This window comes from Rhinolophus sinicus, linkage group LG02, assembly GCF_036562045.2.
Source record: "Rhinolophus sinicus isolate RSC01 linkage group LG02, ASM3656204v1, whole genome shotgun sequence".
Lineage (NCBI taxonomy): Eukaryota > Metazoa > Chordata > Mammalia > Chiroptera > Rhinolophidae > Rhinolophus > Rhinolophus sinicus.
The window spans coordinates 185,244,066-185,265,290 of NC_133752.1; the positions used below are offsets into that span (position 1 = coordinate 185,244,066).

At 41.9% G+C, this 21,225-nt stretch overlaps 2 protein-coding genes across 9 annotated transcripts in view; both read left to right on the forward strand.

The window, feature by feature from the left end:
* Positions 1-21,225, forward strand: part of TXNRD1 (thioredoxin reductase 1) — a 125,167-nt gene that overhangs the window by 58,998 nt on the left and 44,944 nt on the right. Inside the window, exons 1-2 of one of the 8 annotated variants that reach the window (XM_019728470.2) lie at positions 8,380-8,519; positions 10,022-10,131. Coding sequence is in view for 1 of the 8 variants with exons in the window: in XM_074326240.1 (XP_074182341.1) it covers positions 10,022-10,131 (110 nt within the window). In the remaining 7 variants the exon portion in view is untranslated. Of the gene's footprint in view, positions 1-8,379; positions 8,675-10,021; positions 10,136-21,225 lie in introns of those variants that run through there. The other 7 variants (XM_019728471.2, XM_074326239.1, XM_074326241.1 and 4 more) reach the window with 7 other exon arrangements.
* On the forward strand, positions 18,549-21,090 carry EID3 (EP300 interacting inhibitor of differentiation 3). The gene has a single exon (XM_019728474.2). It carries the CDS (start codon positions 19,692-19,694, stop codon positions 20,817-20,819), a length of 1,128 nt encoding a protein of 375 aa, XP_019584033.2. The 5' UTR covers positions 18,549-19,691; the 3' UTR covers positions 20,820-21,090.

Here is a 21,225-nt window from a genome sequence, read left to right on the forward strand (position 1 = left end):
TAGAATGGAAAAGTTGGTCTTAATATATCTAAGGTTATAAATTAAACATAGGTCACTCTTAGTCGAAATCCGTGTCTGCAGTATTAGTTGCCAACCAGGAAGATCCAAGGCCACGTCAGACTCAGCTCCATGAGATGACTACAGCCCTCCTCCATGACTTGTAGTTGTCACCTGTCTTGGGATTCTGAAATTCTGGCTCTTGGAGAACTCAGAGAGCTAGGTTCCTCTCAATATCTACTACCTATTAGGGTTAAAGAATTTAGAGGTTAATACTAATAATAAGCTGTGTAACACTTCTTTCATCTGTAGGAGCTAAAGGCTATTTACCTCTATTAGTTAATATTCACACAGCCTCTTGGCTGGTGGTGAGGGTGGCTGATCTCAGTTTATAAGACGAGACATCTGAGAGTTTACTGCAATAGAGCCTGTATCTCCTGAAGCTCTGCTGGCGCGTGGTTTTCTACATTAAATGTTGTCGCTCCTCTAGAATTGAAGTGGGACACTCAGAGACCTAAAACAAATGGAGTGCAGAAGGGGAATATTTCTGCAAGTTTGAGTGTATGTACATGTAATACAAAATGCATGTACTAATTTTTTAAGAAGTTCCTCATGTCTTTTCCACTTATTTTAGCAAGCTGTTTAAGAAAATTACGTTTAAACAATTATGTTTTTCTTCTCCCAGGGAAAGAACAAACTGAGTCATGAGAATGAATGCATTGTGGAAAATGCCATGCTTAGCCATAGACTGCTAATTAAAAAAAAAGAGGAATGGGTTACCCCCTTGAATGCAGTTTTGAACAGCGTCTAGTGTAACACATTGTTGACAGGTACTGTGAATAACTGACTTGTAAAAGGGGAAAATCCAACTCCTTAACCACACTGACGTCTTCCTAGATTTACACCACACGTAAGGACGTAATGATGATGACTCATATATTGAATACCTACCATATTCTGAGCCCTTTACATCTACTTACTCATCTAATTTCCACAATGAGTTGTAGGTACTATATTTATAGCCATTTTACAGATGAGTGAACGGAGGCACAGAGAGGTAACCGAACTTGTATAAGGGCATGTCAGCAGAAAAGCCAGGTTATGTGACTTCAGGGGAGGTTCCTAACTATTGAGCCATCCTGCTTGCTAGTAGAAAGCTAGATGAGGCTGTGGGATCAGCTCAGATAGTTACAAAAGAGAAGACCTGAGCACATTTGAATGACTTGAATAGTCCTGGGTACAAGATAGGGAGAGCATTAAAAAAATAATAAAAATATGGAGAGCATGTTTAAGGGCTGTGGGGATCCCTCAGACCGCTTGGAGTTGGAATAGACTGTGGGCTCCAGTAAAGGTCAGCTTTAACAGAGGTAGAATAATCCTTAGCCTTGTCTTCTGAGGTTGCAGTGAAGTCTAAGTATAGAGAGCTGCCCTGAAGAGGAGAGGTAGGAGGGAAAGTAGCTGTACCTGATGACCTTGAGCTTTTGGGTGGTGTGCTGGAACCAGCTCCTACCAGCTCAAGAGAGCCATTGTTAAACAGTCAGGAATTTTGCAAGCAAGTTGATACCTTGAAATCAGCCAGAGTGGAAGTATTTATACAAAAATACTTGGCAAATGCTACCAAATAGGGTATCTCCCCACCACCACCCAAAGCTGGTTTACCAGAACATTTTAGATTCTCTTCTCCACATCACTAACATTCGAAAGCCTGCTGAAGTGCCAGTTGAATTCAATCCTCGAGTGAGTACCTACTATGGGAAAGGCACTGTGCCAGGTACTGGGGATACAAAGACCGGCCCCTTAAGTGGTGGAGACAGGAGAGTATGAGGGTGTAAATCCTGGACTAGCTGTCAGACCTCGCGTTTACTCATCTGCAAATGGAGACGTTAATACAGATCCCAAAGGATTATGGAGCGACTTAATGAGAACATGTAAAGCTCCTGGCACAGACGTGCTCAATAAGTGCCAGTTCTAAGGTTGGCAGACGTGTAAGCAGGTGGCTTTACTGTAGCTCAATGTAAGAAATAAAGGAGTGACTAGTTCTATATGTTTGATCAGAGAAGGCTTCACAGAGATCATGGGCCCCTAAGCAGTATTTTAAAGTTTTCAGGGTGGATATTGCAGTGTTTCATGGATGAAGTTCACCCTGGTCCTTGTCAGAAAGTTAATGCTTCTTCTTTTTTTTTTTTTTTGTCTCTACAGCATGTGGCTTTTACCTCATTTTAGGCTGTACCTCCCTATATACATTTTTGAATTGTAAGACAGTGGGTTTGGGGATAGACACACCTAGATTTATAGCCCAATTCCAACACACCTGCTTGGTGACCTTTGGCAAGAGTCTTCACTTCCTAGAATTTCAGTTTCTAATTTTGTGGGATGGTTGTAACTCTTACCTGATTCTGAGGATTAATTGAGAATGTAAGGAAAAGAGCCTAGCTGCCTTGTGAACCCCAAACTGAATCTAACATATATTTATAGTGTAGTCTCCCCTTGTGTTTCTGTATCCCATGCAATAACATGCGGTATCTTTCCTGCTGCTGTGTCTTTGTACATATTACTCCTTAGAAAAATGTTCAAGAGCTAGAGCAGCATTGTGGTAAGAGCCAAGGGCTGGGTGTCAATCTCAGCTCTGTCGCTTATTAGCTAGGTGACCATGGGCAAGATAATTATCCTTTGTGTCCCTCAGTCTTTTTCAGCTGTAAAATGGAAAAAGTAATAGCGTCTCACTCATTGGATTGTTGTGAGGATTAAATTAGTTATGTAAAGACCTGGATTTATGCCTGGCACATCATAAGCAGTGAAAAATTTGGGGGGATTACTTCTACTCCCATTAACTACTACCTTCATTATTTCTCAAAATATGGTTCACTTACAGAGAACCATGCTTTTTGAAGCCTTCTCCCATTTTCCCACACTATTATTTACCGGTCCTCTGTGAAGCTCATGGGCCACTGCATTTTGAGTATCTACTATGTTCCAGGCACACTCCTAGGCATATTACAGATGCTATTTTATTCAGATCACCCAGTATGTTCTCATTTATTATTCCATCTATTCTCTGGGATAGATCAAATTCTTAAAGATCAAATTTACCTTTATAAGGAGGACTGGCAACTTTTGATAATTACCATGTAAAGATTTTTTCCCTTTCCTCTTTGGAAAAAGATAGAATCCCCAAATTAACTAGTAATATCCCATTTTACAGATCGAATCTTTTAACAAATATTTATTGAGCAATTATATGTGTGGGCCCTGTATTAAAATCTGGAAACACCATGGTGAGCATAAATAATCCTGGTCCCTGCCCACATGTGGCTATTTACATTTAAATTAATTAAACAAATAAAATTAAAACTCCAGATCTGCACTTGCATTAGCCATATTTTAAGTGCCCAATAGTCACATGTCGTTAGTGGCTACTGGGCTGGGCAGTGCTGATATACTAAGCAGAAAGACTACATGGTAACACGAGAGCATTTCGTAAGGGGATTTGACCTGCGTGACAGCTTCCTCAAGAAAGGCATGTTTGAACTAAGATTTGATGAATGATTGGGACTTAGTAAAGCCCTGTCATTTAGTAATTAAAGAGATTTAAAAAGGGCTAAGGGCTGGGGCAGAGAGATTCAGAAGTTTGGGTGAGATAAAGAGCTAGAAGGTCCACAGAGAGTCTTGTAGGAAGAGGCTGATGAAGCTGAGAGGCTGAATAACTTGAATTTCTAATCAGTGATAGAATCTAGATGTGACTTCAAAGTCTATGTTGCGTGATAGATGTAGATTCAAAGGACTTTGCTTCTGTAACGATCTCCTCTCCTCCTTTCCTCTTTGGGAACTGCCAGGTTTCCCTCTGCTGGATTATTCTTTCGACATCAAAACATGCCCTACTAATTTGCTTCTTAGACAAAACAATAAAACAAAACACTTTCCTTGATCCTGCACCCCTCTTCAGCTACTTTTCCACTTTTCTCTTTTTATAGCAAAACTTCTTAAAATAGTTGGCCCTACATACTACCTCCACTTCCTTATTTTCTGTTTCTTGTTGAATCTAATTAGGCCCCCCCCCCCATCATTTTCATAAAAATCAGCAATGGCTCTGATGGCTTAGTCCTTATCTTGCAGGGTTTCTTGGCAGGACTTGATAGAGTTGATCGTCCTCCTTCTTGGAGCTCTTCTTCACTGGCTTCTGAGACACCAGATTCTTTTAGTGTTTCTCCTGCCTCCCTTCAGCTGCTTCTCAGGCTCCTTTGCTGGGCCTTCTCCTCCTTTGCACTTTGCCAGGGCTCAGTCCTGGGCTGTCTTTATTTTTCTAATTAGATTCATTCCCTAGGTAATTTCATCTCGGTCCCATGGTGTGATGGTTAATTTTATGTGTCAAGATGGTGTCCAGTTGTTTGCTCAAACACCAGACTAGAGGTGTTTTCTGATGCGATTAGCATTGAAATCAGGAGACTTTGAGTGAAGCAGATTATATGGTGTGAGTGGGCTTCGTTCAATCAGTTGAAGGTCTTAAGAGAAAAGACCAAGGTCTCTCAAAGGCCTTGCCAGTTTCATCCCAGCTCACTACCTCCTTCATATTCTTTGCAGTTATCTTTGCTGATAGCTCTTCTTCCTGGGATAGGCAGGCCCTCTATCTAAATTCTTTTAGGCAATTAAGGGGGTAGTGGGATAAAAAGCTCTTCCTGAGCCTTTTGTTTCTTTAAGACATATTTTGGGGGCTGGCCAGTGGCTCAGGCGGTTGGAGCTCTGTGCTCTTAACTCTGAAGGCTGCCGGTTCGATTCCCACATGGGCCAGTGGGCTCTCAACCACAAGGTTGCCAGTTCAATTCCTCGAGTTCCCCAAGGGATGGTGGGCAGCGCCCCCTGCAACTAACAACAGCAACTGGACCTGGAGCTGAGCTGCGTCCTCCACAACTAAGATTGAAAGGACAACAACTTGACTTGGAAAAAAGTCTGGAAGTACACACTGTTCCCCAATAAAAAAAGAAAAGTCCTGTTCCCCTTCCCCAATAAAGTCTTTAAAAAAAAAAAAGACATATTTTGGGGTGGCAAAATCCTGCTCCCCTATACCTTCCTACCCTACTTTATTCTTCTCCAGGGTACAAAGAATTCTACCCCCACCAGTGTTTTGGGGTGTGTGTATGTGTGTGTGTGTGTGTGTGTGTGTGTGAAGGAGAGCAAAGAAATGGGGTGGGTTTATGGGGGTTGGTACACCTGGAATCATGGGAGGCTTTTTTTAAAAGGGAAAACTACAGCGTGTTTGTATGCTGATGGGAATGATCAGGTAGAGAACAAGAAATCGATGATGACAGAGACGGAAGCTAATTTCAGGAGTAAAATATTTGAAGATTGAGAATGCAAGAAAAGACAATTTGCACAAGTGGATTAGTTGGCCTTCATTAAAACAGGAGTGAAGGCAAGGGATATGGCAGCTTGGCTATTGAGAGGGAAATAGCAGGGAGTTCTGTCTAGTTGATTTCTATTTTCTTTTTTTTGTTTTAAAGATTTTATTGGGCAAGGGGAACAGGACTTTATTGGGGAACAGTGTGTACTTCCAGACTTTTTTCCAAGTCAAGTTGTCCTTTCAATCTTAGTTGTGGAGGGTGCAGCTCAGCTTCAAGTTGTTGTCCTTTCAGTCTTAGTTGTGGAGGGCGCAGCTCAGCTCCAGGTCCAGTTGCCATTGCTAGTTGCAGGGGCACAGCCCACCATCCCTTGAGGGAGTCACAGCCCACCGTCCCTTGCGGGAGTCGAACCTGCAACCTTGTGAGTGAGAGCCTGAGCTCTAACCAATTGAGCCATCCGGGAAGCAGCTCAGCTCAAGGTGCCGTGTTCAATCTTAGTTGCAGGGGCAGAGCCCACCATCCCTTGCAGGACTCGAGGAGTTGAACTGGCAACCTTGTGGTTGAGAGCCCACCGGCCCATGTGGGAATCGAACCGGCAGCCTTCGGAGTTAGGAGCACAGAGCTCCAACTGCCTGAGCCACTGGGCCGGCCCGATTTCTATTTTCTTGAAGTAGAAAGCAGGTCCTGAGCCAATGGCAAGGTGTAGGTGTATCAGATGTTTGAGAAAGAATTGAATATGAAATAGTCACTTTGGAAACTGGGAAAACAACCATATTTGAGATGTAAAGGATTGCTGGGAAGCTTTGGGGACACACTGAGGTGTGTGGTCTTGACTTTAAGTGAAATCACTTTTAATTTCTGTGTGTTTTTCCAGCAGTTTTGCTGCTTAAGTATGGTGCAGAATATCTGGACAGCTAGATTTATCAAGGGTGGACCTTGCCAAATCAGTAGAATTGAGGAGTTTGGACTTTATTTTGAGGATCCTAGAGAGCTACTGAAGGTTTGAACAGAGAAGATTTGGGTGTAAGAAAGATATTCTAGCTCAGTGTGAGAGAGAGGCTTATTTGTAAGAGGAACAGTAGTTTAATGCAATGGGACCCTTGATCAAACAACTGTATTGATCTGTTTTTAGTGTGCTTTGATGTTAGCTCAGGAACTTAGAGGGTCTTTTCAAGCATTTTCTGAGTACTTATGATATATAGCAGGTTCTAGGAAGACAAGATAAATCAAACGAGTTTGCCGTCCCAAAACTCTCTTAGATTTGTAATTATTTTTATGTAGTTGGGGATACAGAAGAGGGGAGGAACGCTAAACACTGGGTTGGAATCAGGGAAGTCCTCCCAAAGAAAGTGACATTTCAGATGAGGTTGAAAAAGTAGGCCCTTAGGGCGGGAAGATCATTTCAGGCATGGGAAAATAACATGAACTCAGTCAAGAGAGATGTTTGACTAGAACAAATGCTGCATGATGGGAAATGGTGGGAAATGAGGCACTTCCATTAACCAGCAATGAACTAGAACCAAGGAGTTCTCTGTTTTGTCACAAGGGCAAGGTATCTCAGCCCTTAACAGTGGCAAAAAGGGTTTAAAAGAGAAGTGAAGGTTTTTTAAAATGGTGATTTTTTTTTTTTACTTAAAAAAATAGCTACATGGAGCTACTTCAGGGATTTGTGCTATAATTTTCTAACTTAAGAATAGGGTGAAGTTAAAATGCCTTATCTAGCCTTTTTTGGTGTGCTGTTAGAAAATATTAACTATGGTAACTGATCTGCCTGTCACACAGTTATTAGAAATCAATCCTTATCACTTGCTTTTAGTACATTATTTCAAGTTAAATGATTTTAAAGTTCTTCTTCTAAGACATGCTTTTGAAATAAGCTGTAGTTTCTATATATGTTTAAGAATTAGGAGCTTAAGATCCTGGTTCGTGGGCTGTTATTGTATAGATTAAATGAGCTAAGGCCTTATAAAATGGTTTATACTGTTTCTTTTCTCCCTTAGTTCCACCTTTCTTTCCATCACATTTTTCATTCTTTGCCCCTTAAATCACATTGTTTCTTGAACACCTATGTGCTAGCCCCACCTGTTCTAAGGACCCCAGAATCAGGTGAGGCACGCACTCACTTAAGCTCACGGGTGGTTATCATGCAGGGAGATTGTCAGTTTAGTGCTGCATTGGCCAGAGGCTTGGAAGGGGCTCAAAGGAGCCACTGTGGTTGCCTGCCAGCTCAAAGAAATCGTGGCTTCTCACAGCCCTAAGAAACCAGCAACCCTTTCACCCCAGTGTGCGCCAGTCTGTCAGTATCCAGACAAAGAAGTGGGGGAAGACATTCGTTCATTCATTTATTCAGTAAATATTCATAGCTACCTACTAGTGCCAGGTGCTGAGTGAGAATATGAGTAAGAGCAGGGAAGGATGAGAGCATGGCTCACTCGGATAGCTGCAGGTGGCTTGGCATGACTGGAATTAAATATGCACGCAGTTTGCCTTAAAACAGACAGGACAGACCCAAACTTGAGTGGGATGAGGAGGAAGAATTAGAAGGGGAAGTTATGTGTTGGTGAGACTCCTAACTAAAAGCCGGGTAACTTCCTTTAGGGAATTGCCAGGCTGACTAATCTATTACCTGAGGGCAGTGGGTTCCCAACTATGCAGTTCAAATAGCATCACCCAGGGAGTTAAACTCAGATGCCCAAGGTTGCAGCCCATACCGATTAAATCAGAAATGTCTGGGGATGGGAGCCAGGCGTCAGCATTTTTAAAGATCCTCACGTGATTACAACGGGCAGCCAAGTTCTGGAGTCCCTGCCTTAGGGCATAGTCCAGTTTTGTACATTTAAAACCCACTTAACATTTGAGTTCTGGTTCCAAACATTCCTTCAATGGTTTTTGCTCTTTTCTCGGGTTGGGGGCGCTATGAACAGGAAGAGGATGTGGTGTCACCCAATTAGAGGAACCTAGTTTGCTAAGCCATGAAGCGTAGGTTGCCAGGGCTGCACGAGGAGTGGATTTTTGCTTTGTCATTCTGACTCTGGCTGTTGGCCCGCCCACTTGGAGAAGGGCGTGGCTTCCTGGAGCCACTAGGAACCTGCAACTCATTTCCCTCTTTGCTTCAGTCCCGCATTGCATCCGAGCGGAAGGTGCTGGGGCGTCTGAAGAAGAACCTGCGGTCCTACAGCTCGTGTTCATGTAAGCTTTGCGTTAACTGACCACGGCCAAAGCTCCAAGTGTTCAGGCTGTGAGCGCGCTGGCAACGAGAGCGTCCGCCTGCCGGGTGCGTGATGAACGCGGAGGAAGTGGAGAAGTTTTAAGGCGTGTCTGAGTAGGGGTGAGGCTTTTCTAAGGCGAGTGAGCTTATTGGCGGCGTTTATTGTTTCGCCCGGGTCAGTGAAAGCTTAGCCCGTGGTAGGTGACACCAGCACCCCGTCGGCTGGTGGTTTTCTTCCTCTGGCTCTTCTTTTGTAGAGACAGTTTTCAAAATATCTGAGAAAATGGGTTTTTGTATCATTTGTTAGTGCACGGGTCTTGCAATGTAGACGATGTGATGAATAGATTGACAGATCCTCGAACAGCATTGAGTATAACGACCTAAGGTTGGCATTCCAGGAATTTTTACACTGTTGAATCTTCAGAAATTCTGAGAGGTTGGCAAATCATATGTTATTTCCATGTTTACAAGTGGGGAAACCAAGGCCAGAATCATATGACTTGCCAGGCAATTAAACGGGACAGGTAAGAGTGGAACCCGCGCTTTATTTCACTATATTAGACAATACAGGGTAGCGGATTAAAGCGTACACCACATTGCCAGGGTGTGAATCCTGGCCCTTTGTCCCCTAACTAACTAGCTGCTTGAAGTTGGGCAAGTTAGTTTTCCTTTGTCCCAGTTTCCCTATCTGTGAAATGGATCTGATAGGCTCCCCTTGAAAAAGATAGTTGTGAAGTTGTTAATATATGCAAAGCATTATAGAAGTGTTAGCTGGTATTACCATTATTGTTATTATCAAACAACTATACTTTTGAGTGTTGGTGTGGTTTTTATCTCTGAATGGGCCTGATGTCAGTGTAAGGAGTCTACATTCTATCACTGACTCATGCTGTGTTCACCCCTTTGTAAAATTGGACCATAAGCTCCCATATGTCATGTAGGGTGTTGCTATATTGCTTCAAGGTTCTTAAATGCCACCCTAAATGGGCAGTGTCTTAATTTTGCCCCATGGGTCCGAATTTCAAAGGAACATGGAAGTTGGATTTTGGCATTCTGTATAGATGCAGACTTCAAAGGAAGGTTAAGTTGGGAGGTGTTTCATAAAAGCTGAGATAATTGTCCTTAAGTTTCCTTTTTTGAGGTTTTCCTGAATTCTGGATTTACTGGGAAAGCAGGGCGTGTAAGTTTTAGCGAGACTTGCAGTGGTATGAATCCGACCGGAACTCGGGCGTTAGTAGCTGGCCTCCAGGCCATGTTTCCAGATTCTATGCCCCTGTACCAGGTCCAGGATACGAGCCTGATTGCGGGCCTAAGTCACTGTCAGGGCTGAGGCAGGTGGCGCTGTCCCGCAGGGAGGCGGCGGTGCGCGTCGCCTGGGGGCGTGCAGTTGGGGACACGGAAGCCCCGCCCCAGCCGCGCACTTCCCGCCGCGGCCGCGCTGCGGAGAGCCTGACCCGCTCCCCTTTCTGCTTCTGTGCCACAGAGAACGGGCGGGGCCTTGAGGGAGCGCTGACCGAACTGACCTCGGAAACGGACGTACCCGTTGTGTTTGTGAAAAGGAGAAAGATAGGCGGCTATGGTCCAACTCTGAAGGTAGGTATGTTTCTTTCACTCGCCTGAACTGGGTGGGAATGAGGCCATGGGGCTTACCGTGGTCGCAGCCTTTCTTTCAAAACCAGGGTGGATGTGGACGAACCTCTAAACGGACCCGATTCTTAGAAAATGACAAAGAAACACACAGCGGCTAGCTCATGTGTTAATCGAAGTTGATGAGACGTTGGGTAAATTTCAGAATGGGCCAAAGGAATATGTAACTATTTTCATCTTTCAAAATACGTTTTTAAAAGTGTTCATTTCCTCCTATTGTCCCTCCTCTTTCTCCCCCAGTAAATGTAAATAATTTTTAGCAGCAGTGTAAACTGCTGAACGTGTTGTTTAGGGGAGTATTAACACAAGGGGATTAGGAAATGCTTATCTTATTCGTCCCTATCATCTTCCTCTTTAATTTTCTGGGAGGGAAACTCAGAAACCCCTGGCTCAGGGGAGAGCATTTCCTGGTTGCTCCTCTGAGTGAGTTTCTTTTCAGGTGTCTCTTTTCTAGCCCAGAGTTAACAATCAGTCAGAGGGAAATGAGATAAGTAAAACTTTACTTTGGTTGGTGGCACTCCTACCTTGGGACCACCCACTGAGGGGTGGATGGGTCATGGCCTAAGGTACTGGCAAAATGCTTGGAAGCTGGGTGCGTGTTTAAGGGGACTTGCAACATGGATGATATTCTACATCATGTGTGGTTGGTTACCAGGTTAGAAAGCCTCATAATCCTGTCGTCACCTTGATACATCTGCTTTAATTTTTGCTGATTATCTTTTTGTCCTTGTCTGTTTGTATCCGTAATTTCTAAGAAATGGAACTCAGACTTGAACATTGCCTTCTGAGAAAGTAAACATGAGGCCTCAGTTAAATGTAAAATCTATTTAGATGTGTGTGCCTTTAGGAAGGATATTAACAATTTGCATTTTTATTTTTCTTCTAAGAGAATCTTATTTATGATTTTGGAAAAATGGGCATACGGAATGGAGATCGACTTCAAAGAGAAATAGCAAATTAATGGGAAATGATTAAAGAGATAAAAAGGCTTTTGGCTTGATTTAAAATATATTGTGTTGAGAGAGGAGGTCCAAGATGGTGAAATAGAAAAAAAAAATATTGTTACTCAGACCTTTCGTTTGCAAGGAAAATGAGACAAAAGTCTATTGATACTCCTTCCTCTCTGATTGTTTTGTTTGCTCACCTGTGCCATAAATTTGCTCTTAAAAAGTTATATAGGCATTTGATCTTTGTATAAATTCTACAGATGGCCCAGGTCTTAACATCAGTGGGAGTACAAAGAATTACTGGTTTTATAAGCTTTGGACCCATTTTACTGATAATGATCTGATGTTTTCAATTCCATATGATCATAGTTAATTTCAGACATTTAGGGAGCTACAATGCCATGAATGAAAAGCACACCACCAACTCATAATTAAGTCATTTAGCACATTTCTTTTAAGTAAACTTACCACTCTACTTTATATCACTTGATTTATTTTTGTTTTTTAATGAGTATTAAGAAATGGAAGAAGGGATGCAACAAGGTAAGGACTACTAGAAGTTTGAAATATTTGTGAATTTCCCGCCAGTTGTTGCCCACATTTGGGGCTAACTGGTGGGTTCTGAAAATCTTTAGGGAACATTGGGTTTCAGTGGAGAAAGGCATTTATTTAGTGGAGAATTGAGTACTTATAGGATTAGTGTTATAATCCTGAAGTCCACGCCTTTAAAAAAAATTATGTTTTCATACTTTAATTGCAACATAAATAATGGAGAAAGGGCTTTTTAAAATGTATGCTTTTCTCTTAATATTGTTTTTTCCTTTGTCTCCCTTTCCCCTCAATAAATAACATCAGCAACAACAGAACTTACCTTGCTTTCGTTGTACTTACTGTACAAGCCTCCTGGAAGGAACTAACCTTAGATGACTACCTCCAGGAAGAAGGTTTAAATAAAAGTGTGTTTTTAAAAACTGTAGCCGACGGACCGCCTGCACAGAACCTTTTGGTAGTGCTTGTTGAACATGCATGCCTGGGCTTTACCTGAGGTCTTGTTGAGCTAGATCTGCCTTTGTATTTTTTTTACACAAACCCCCCCTCCTCCAGGTAATTCTTATGATAAATATCAAGTCTGAGACTTACTTTAACGTAGAAGGTTGTTTGGGCAGGATCAGTTGCTAAATTAAAAGTGGGGGAAACAAAGGACTACTCTTGAACATTCCAAATATAATAAAAGATAGAAAATGGTGACTTGAGGCTGGCCCGGTGGCTCTAGTGATTGGAGTGCTGTGCTCTTAACGCCGAGGTCGCCGGTTTGATTCCCACATGGGCCAGTGAGCTGTGCCCTCTGCAGCAACAGCTCTCCCTGGAACTGGGCTGCCGTGAGCAGCCGGAGGGCTGCTGTGTGCTGCCATGGGCTACCGTGTGTTGCCATGAGCGTGAGTGGCCAGCAGCCATTGTGAGCGGCTGGCAGCTGGCAAGAGCTGCTTTGAGTGGCTGACTGAAGATTGGCGACCGACTGCCTCACCCCGGGGTAGCGCAAGGCTCATAATACCAGCATGGGCCAGGGAGATGTGTCTTACACAACTAGACTGAGAAACAGCGGCTTGAACTGGAGTGGGGTGGGGGTGAGGAAAAGGGGGGAAAAAAGATTTGAACAAATAAACAAATATTGATTAAAAAAAAAAGAGAGAGAGAAAATGGTAACTCAATAGGCAAGTGAGTAACACTTTATACCTGAATAGAAAAATAGGGAACTATGCTATCTGTGGTTAGCACTTGTATGTCCACGTGGAAAATTGGAACTAGGGAGGTACTAAATTCTGAGAACTATGAAGAGAGTTCCTTTTGCTCAAAGACATCTGGCTCTCATGAGCATTTTAGTTCTGCATGGCAAGATTGCGAGTATTCTCATAGGGAACCTGTCTTGTATGTAAATTGACGTCTCCAGGATTCCAGACTTTTGAAACCACTTGTATAAATGCCTGTTGGTGGTATTGAGAGGAAAAGCAACGTGAATGAAAAAGTGCCCATTGGAATACTAAGTGCTGGACATACGTAGTTAAGACTTGAGGAGTTTGAGATAATAGTCTTGGGAGATAAGACTAAAACTGGCAACATGGAACTTAATTTCTTCAAGGCAATAATACTCAATTACCAGGGCCTGATTTTTTTCCCCACGTATGTGCCTACTGCCCCTAGTAATGTTTGCCCCAGCTGTTTCAGGTACTCATTTCCTGTTGCCTAAACCATGTCAGCAGTCTCTAACTGCCCTTCCACTTCTGATCTTCCTCCCCGTCCAGTCCATCTGCTGTCGGAGTTATCTTGCTAATTGCTTCTTAGCTGCCCCAGATCTGCATCCATGATAAAGTGCACATTCCTTCCTTTGGTGTTCTGTATCCTCAAAGGTCTAGGCCACACCTACTTTTCTGGTTATCTCTGCTCTGCTCCCTCACCTCCAGGAAGCTGCTGGGAAACGCTGTTACAGCTATAGTCCCTAAAATGTCCCTTCTTCATTCTGTTCTTAATTTCAATTCCTGACTTCCTGCTCAAACCCACTTTTCTAACTGCCTGTTTTAGAGTATAAGGCCAGATTGGCTGATTCTTTTCCTCTGTGCTCCCATGGCACTCCCATAAATCATCTGAAAAGGAGGAATCCTGCCAATGAATATTTTTGGCTTACATATAAAAAGTGGAGAGTTAGTCTTATTCTTTGTGCCTGTGATTCCACGTCTGTATTAGATAGAGCTCAGCAAATACTTAAGACATGCCTATTAAGGAGACCAGCTATTGTTTATTGAATGTCTCCTATGTGCTAGACTCTAGATGCTGAAAACTAGTTGTTTAAATCCTGAGTAGTCTTATGAAAGAGGTGGTATTATCCAGTTTTACAGATGACAAAATAGAGGCCCTGAGAATTTAAGGAGCATGCCCAGATTACACAGCTAGTTAAGTGGCAGAGCCAGGAATAGAACCTAGGCCTCTCTATACAGTTCACTCTGGTGTACTCACACTTTGGCACTTGGCTTTGTGTTACTGCTATTGGGATACATGCCTGATCTCCCCCGTGTGATGGTGTGCTCATGATTCAGGGCTGAGCCCATGCAAGTCTTGGTATTCCTAGCATAGCTCTGGCAAATTGGAATTCATTCATTAGATGCTTGCCAAGTGGAACTGCATTCCTCTGTGCCTACTAAATTGTACGTTCCATTAGGGCAAAAATGATTTATTTTTATATATTCTGTTTTTTTAACACCTACTATGCATTCAGTTAATATTTGTTGAATGAATGGATGATAGTAGGGCTAGGGGACTCACTTAACACGTTGCGTACGGATCACGAGAATCTTCGTTTTTTTCTGAGCCATGCGTTAAGGACGGATAACGAGAATTCTCGTTTTTACTGTTGACTCTTTTTACTTTGCATATTTTGTTGAATTATTTGTAGAATAATTATTTATAGAATAATTTATTTGTAGAATCTATTATTTATAGAAAAATAATAAATGACATAGAAGCATTTACGCTTTAAAGAGAAGAGTGCATTTTAAAGTAGTTTCTTTTAAAAACCTGCCGGAACAGAGGGGTATGAGGGATTTAAACCCCGCCGTATGCAACGTGTTAAGTGAGGTAGTTAACTACAAGGTGTCTGATTTTGTGAAGGTGAACTGTCCATCAGAGACCAAGCCCTTAGTTGTTCAGGAGAGAATCTAGGCAGCACATACAGCAGTTCAGAATTTTAAAGAGCGGTGTAATAATACAGTAGTCTATGCAGATGTGTCCAGATCAGGTGAGAAGTCACATTATGTCTATTTAGCTACTATTTATTGAGCACCTGTGTTCTTGAAATTGAGCTAGGCCCTCTCTTTGTTACCTCTAACACAAGTCTGTAGGGCGATGTATATGCTTTAGAATACATTTGTCAACAAATGTTTGTATATGATTTTTCTACAAAGGGGCACGACCACTCTATGTGGCAGAGAAGACATACAATAGCCTCCTCTGTGCCTTGTATTCTAGGAAATACAAATGAGGAAAATAAGTGGAAACTAATAAAGCCCTGCTTTTGATTGGAATCCAGGCCTCCAGAGCTGAGTTCCTTCCCAGCTGCCCCTTTAAAGCCACATCCCAGTGCTTTCCAACCCCTGGTCTGTCAAAACGATGCTCTTGGTCATTGCTGATTTCTGAGGTGTCCCAAGAGAGTTGATAATTGCTCTTGTAACCTGAAGCATTCTGTTCTCATCTCACACCCTTGTTTACAGTAGTTGTTGAGGCTTGGCAAGTCCTCAGCACTGGGTTTGCTGAAGTGTCAGTTAAGTGTATGACTTGAGCACAGAGCAAGGGTGGAGATTTTATATATTCTGCAATATTTCAATGACTGGCTCCAAATTACTTTGTGGGACTTGATTGCCATTTTATCTTTTATTTCACTAACAATAAAGCAATTTTATTTGAATAGAATAGTTATTCAAAGCCTCTTTTGGACACTGGGTTTTTAAAGAATCTGCTGAAATCCAAGGACCCATTCCTGAGGAAAATGTGCACATGTAGTTTTGCATATAGTGTCAGATTTTTTGGTGGGCTTCCTTCAAAATACCCAGTAGAGTTTTATTCTTCAAAGTAACTATACACACTTTCATTAGTTGAAGCTTTAGGTTTTAAAATTTTATTATACGGCAAATTTCTTTTCACTGTTACTTGTTAAGTGAGATATTCTTGTTTTCCTCCTTATGGATTTAACCTTTAAAATATTTTTCTGTTGCTGAAACATTCAGGAGTGAAGCCACTGGTTTGTAGATATGTTTTTCTGTTTGGTGTCTAATGTTTATGAACCATTTGCTATCTTTGGGATAATTTAAGATTTATTAAGTACCTACCTACTCAACAGCTGAAAATATTGTCAAATCTATCACATAATTCTCATTCAATATTTACAGTAACTTTATGATATAAGTAGTAGTATTCCCATCTTACAAAGGAAGAAGCTGCAGGCTAAGAGGTTAAGCAACTGGCCTAAGGTAACTCTAATAGCTAGTAAGTCAAGATTGGAACCAGGTTTGCCTCCATTGGCCATGGTCTTTTCAGAAACTCATTTGAAAAACACGGATACCTGCCTTAATCATAGCAAAGTTTACCTTTAATACTAAAAACCTAAACAAAGCAAAAATGTACACGCACAAATATAACGTTAAAGGAAATTAAGATGAAAAAGAGAATATACCTAACATCCTGCTACTTTGATAAATCAAACTAGGACTTTTACAACATCTCTTCACGACTAAATATTAAATAGATACCTTGGAAGGATGAAGAGAGAAAAACTGTTATGAAAGAAGGCATAAAGAAGTTGAGGAGGTAGCTTAACAGCAATAAGTCTGATAGAGTGTGGGAATCCTACCTGACTTGTTCCTGGTTTGGCTCAGAAGTCTTTTAAGAGATTAAACATCTACTTGTTGTAGATTAATCCTGCAATAAAAATCCCACTAGAAAAGATAGTGGACTCTATGTGAGTCCTTTTTTTATTTGGCTCAAGAGAGACCTGTGATCTGTGACATCCATCCCATCATGTTTGGGTTGAGCATGGGGGGTTGTGGGAAAGAGCTTAAGAATGCTTGGAATGAATGAATCTGAACTCCTGGCAAAGGACTGATAAATAATACTGGAGGAAAAACTGAGGAAAGGAAGAATGGAAATGGAGAGCCTTTGGCAACATCTCCTGAAAGAGGAGGAAGTAGTGGAGAGGAACTAAATTATGTTGGAGGCCAAGCTGCGTGCCATTGGTTGCCTGAAGTCGTCTTACTGCATGAAGAAGGTAGACTTTAGTGATTTCTTTGAAGTAATAGTGCACTTTTGCTTTCTGTTAAAAGTCGTAAGTTGGTACAAAGGGTGTGGGTTATTGGTAAAAAAAACAAAACAAAAGTCATAGAGCAGTTTACCAGTATAACTGAAATTGTGTGTTGCTGTTCCTTCTTTAAGCTGCATTAATATAATTATTACTAGTAATTTGACCTTAGGTTAGAAAGCCACTGTTTAGTGATTTAAAGATGCACAAGTGTAGGAATCCCATTCTTTAAATGATGAGGGAAAATCATTAGACTTGAGATTTTATTTTGAGATGACTTCCGAACCTTATGCTCTAAAGGCAGATTTAAGAATGTGGGATATGCAAGTATGGTTTCTAAGGATGATAGAAGTTACATGTTACGAAGGTTCTTAGGGACAGGAATCTAGTATAGAATGAACTCAGCACAGAAATGACAACTTAATAATATGCTTGTCTTGATATGTTCTGTTGCTTCGAGCAAGTTGTGTGGGATGTTATCTCCTGAGAAATCCCTATAAATAGTATTAGTAATACTTTATAAGTAGGTTAGGAGAATTATTTTTCTGAAGCGTTTCGAAATTCTTAGATGAAAGGCTCTGTATGGAGCAAATTGGTATCAGCCTGTTCTCCCTCTTCTGATGCAGGAGAAAATAGGCACCTTAGGGTGGGAAGGTTGGCTTATCTTTTGGAGTTCTTTTATAAATTGCTTTTGTTGAATGTGAAGTGGATATCAGAAGCTCCTAAGGATACAGTTAACTATAAAAGCAAACTCTTTGGGATTTGGGATTAGGGATTAACTCTTTTCATCTTAGATTTAAAACAGGTTTAAATATTAGTTTGTAATTGGGCAGACTTAGGGGGAAAATGTGGCCCTTTGATGATCCTGGATCCCAACTTTGTTTTTTTCTTTTTCTGTATTTCAGAGAAGGGATAAGGTTGACTTTCTCAAAGAAGTCAACTTTTATTTTCATTGTTGAGAATTTCTTAAAGTAATCAGAAATTTTTTGCTGCCAAATAACTTGCAGGAGGTGCTGGGACAAAGTTTAAAAAAAAAAACAACTACATTCATTTACGACGTATGCATTTAAATGTGCATAGTCAAACGCATCCATGTGAAAACAGCTTTGTTTAGAAGATTTAAACCAAGTTTTTGCTTTAGAGAAGCTAACAGTCTAATGGCAGGACAATAGGTATATATGCACAAGTAACCATAACACATGGTGTTTTTGAAAAATGCATGTTTCTTCCTGAATTACCCCTACTTAAAGAAATAATGGTGGACAATAGTAATATAAATATTTTGGAATAACTTAATAACAGGTTTTGCTGTTTATGCATTTGCAAGAAACTTTCTATTAATGTCAAAGAAAAATGAACCAGTCTAGATGCAAAGGAAGGTAGGGCTAATTTACTTCCGTGTGCCTTGAAACCAGAGCTGACAGGTCAAGTGTGGTGTGTTCTCTCTCTCTCTCTCTCTCTTTCTCTCCCTCTCTCCCTCCCTCCCTCCCTCCTTCCCCCTCTCCCCCTCTCCCCTTCTCCTCTTCTCCCCCTCTCCCCCTTTCCCCCTTTCCCTCTCTCGCACTCTCCTTTAAAAGGAACACCTGTTGCAGTGGTTAAAAACTTTGGTCTTGCGGGTTGAGACTGCATATTCTCTTTAAAAATGAAATGTATTCTGTTCCAGTGTTACCTGTACTTTGCTGCCTGTGTGACTGCTAAGCTAAGCTCTCTCTCCAACTGTACGAGAATTCCCAGTGAACTAGTAGGTGAAGTTTCCAGTGTAGATTAGTCACCTGATTTACAGCATTTGCTTTCATAGGCTTATCACAGGTTGTGTTTAAAATCTTCATTGCTGTGCTCACCTTTTAGGGTTCAGATTTACTATCCATTCAGTCTGTGGCCTTTAGCCTTTGGCAAGCTTCCAAATAAACAGCACTTTTGTAGAGATTGTACCTGTTTTATTTGTTCACCCTTGGGTGGTGAACCAAAGATCGCTTGAGTAGTAAGTTCCTTCCCCACCTTGAAGCTTGCTCTAGCACTAACACTCACACACGAGTGATGCCCTCCGCTCCATGGGGTAGGTTGGAGGGGATTGGGCTTTGGAGGGCCCATGAAGGTAATTGACGCAATTTACATTTGTATAATGAAGACTTGAGTTCCAAACAACCATCTCCTAGTTAATGAACTCTTAGAGTTGGTGGCCTATTTGTAATGGAAGTTCTGCATGTCACGATCCTTGGTCCCACAGGTAGTTTATAATCTAGTCAGATTTAGTTCTCAAAAAAAAAGACCCCACTTTTTAATCACGAAGAATAAAAAACGAAGGTCGACTTAACTACAGTTGGTGACAGCAAGTTTTAAAGCACAGGACCTTTAGTTTCCTCACAATTTTGTCATAGATTGTCCAAGTGTTTCTTCGAAAGCTAGATGATACTGTCAGTTAACACTAAAACAATTAGCTATCGCTTAAACGGGTGTTCGAGCGTGGGCTTCGGGCCGATTATTGCGCGCGCCCTGTGCGCCACGCGCTTTGCGAACGCGCAGCACAGGACTTGGGCTCCGCCAGGCGGGGCTGTCAGGAGGCGGGGCGAGCTGGGGGCGGGGCCTCCCGGCGGTGTCACCAGTGCGCATGGGCGAACAGGTTCCTCCGCTCTGACTGACCCCTTCAATTTCCGCCGCTGTCCGAAACCGTTGCGAAGGCCGTTAGCTGAGCGCTCCCGGAGCTGCGCCGGTTACTGACAATGTCTGACGAAAAAGATTCCCTGAGGGGAGGCAGAGAGGAGGGAGAGGAGCGGGTGGTGAACATCACCAGTGGCGCGCACTCTGTGAAGCAGGCGGAGGAGGAGGCAGACCCGATGAAGGTGGAAGTGGCGGCGGGGGCTGATGGCTGCTCTGAAGGCTGTTCTGACGACCTCAGCTGTGGAGAGGCCGACATCGATCCAAATCTCCTGGGGCTGGAGGCTGACGAGGAGAAGTGCCGGAGTATCCGCAAGCAGTACCGGCAGCTCATGTACAACGTCCAACAGAACCGTGAAGACATAGTGAACACAGCGAGCGACTCGCTAAGCGAGGCTCTGGAAGAAGCCAACGTCCTGTTTGATGAAGTGAGCCGAACAAGAGAAGCGGCTCTCGACGCCCAGTTTCTTGTTTTGGCTTCTGATGTGGGTAAAGAAAAAGCCAAGCAGCTGAACTGTGATATGCGCTTTTTCAATCAAGTCGCCTTTTGTGACTTTCTCTGTATATTTGTGGGTCTAAACTTGATGGAAGATAATGGACGTAATGCGTTGAGTGGTTGTGATGATAATATAGCTCTTTCCTTCTGGGAGACAATACAGAAGGAAGCAACGTCCTGGATATTGCAAGCTGGGACATTCCACTTTATTTTTGGTTCATTCAAGTCAGAGTCTTCTGCCCGAAAGCCCCGACGTGAGCACCAGAAAAAAAGTCACAAAATGGAAGATAATAGGGATATGCCTATAAAGCTGAGGAAGTTGGACCTGAGTAATAATCAAGAAGCGACAGAAAAAGAAGTAGAAAGAATCCTGGGATTGTTGCAAACGTACTTTCGAAAGTATCCTGATACTCCTGTGTCCTATTTTGAGTTTGTGATTGATCCAAATTCTTTTTCTCGTACTGTGGAGAATATATTTTATGTTTCTTTCATTATAAGGGATGGTTTTGCAAGAATAAGGCTTGACCAAGACAGGCTGCCAATATTAGAGCCAATTAATATTAACCAAATGAGTGAGGGAAATGATCCCAGTTCCTATGGCAGGAAACAAGGAGTTATATCTTTGAGTTTACAGGACTGGAGAAATATTGTGGCGACTTTTGAAATTTCAGAGGCTATGATCACAAACTCATACTAAATATTTTTGTTCCTAGTATAGGATGCATTTTGTGGCTTTTCTAAAGTGTGTCAAAATGGAGAGTTAAATCCAAACAGAAGCACATATTGTTATCTCTTGTAAAGTGAAAAAGTTACTTTCAAGAACAAATTGTTTACTGTGCAGTGTGATTTTCTTGGTAGTTTATAAGATCGTCATGACCTTCTGTTATTAAAAAAAATTTACTGGCATGTTCATGGGAAAATTTTTTGAATGTCCTTTGAGACTTAATAAAAATTATTTCTGAATTTCATAAGTTAAAAGGTATTTGATGATTTGCAAAAAAAAAAGTTTAATTATGATGCCCTGTGATACTGTGTTCCTCTGTTACAGGGAATCAAGGGAGTCCCATATGGGGCTCCTAACCAGCTTGGGGAAAGAGTGGGTG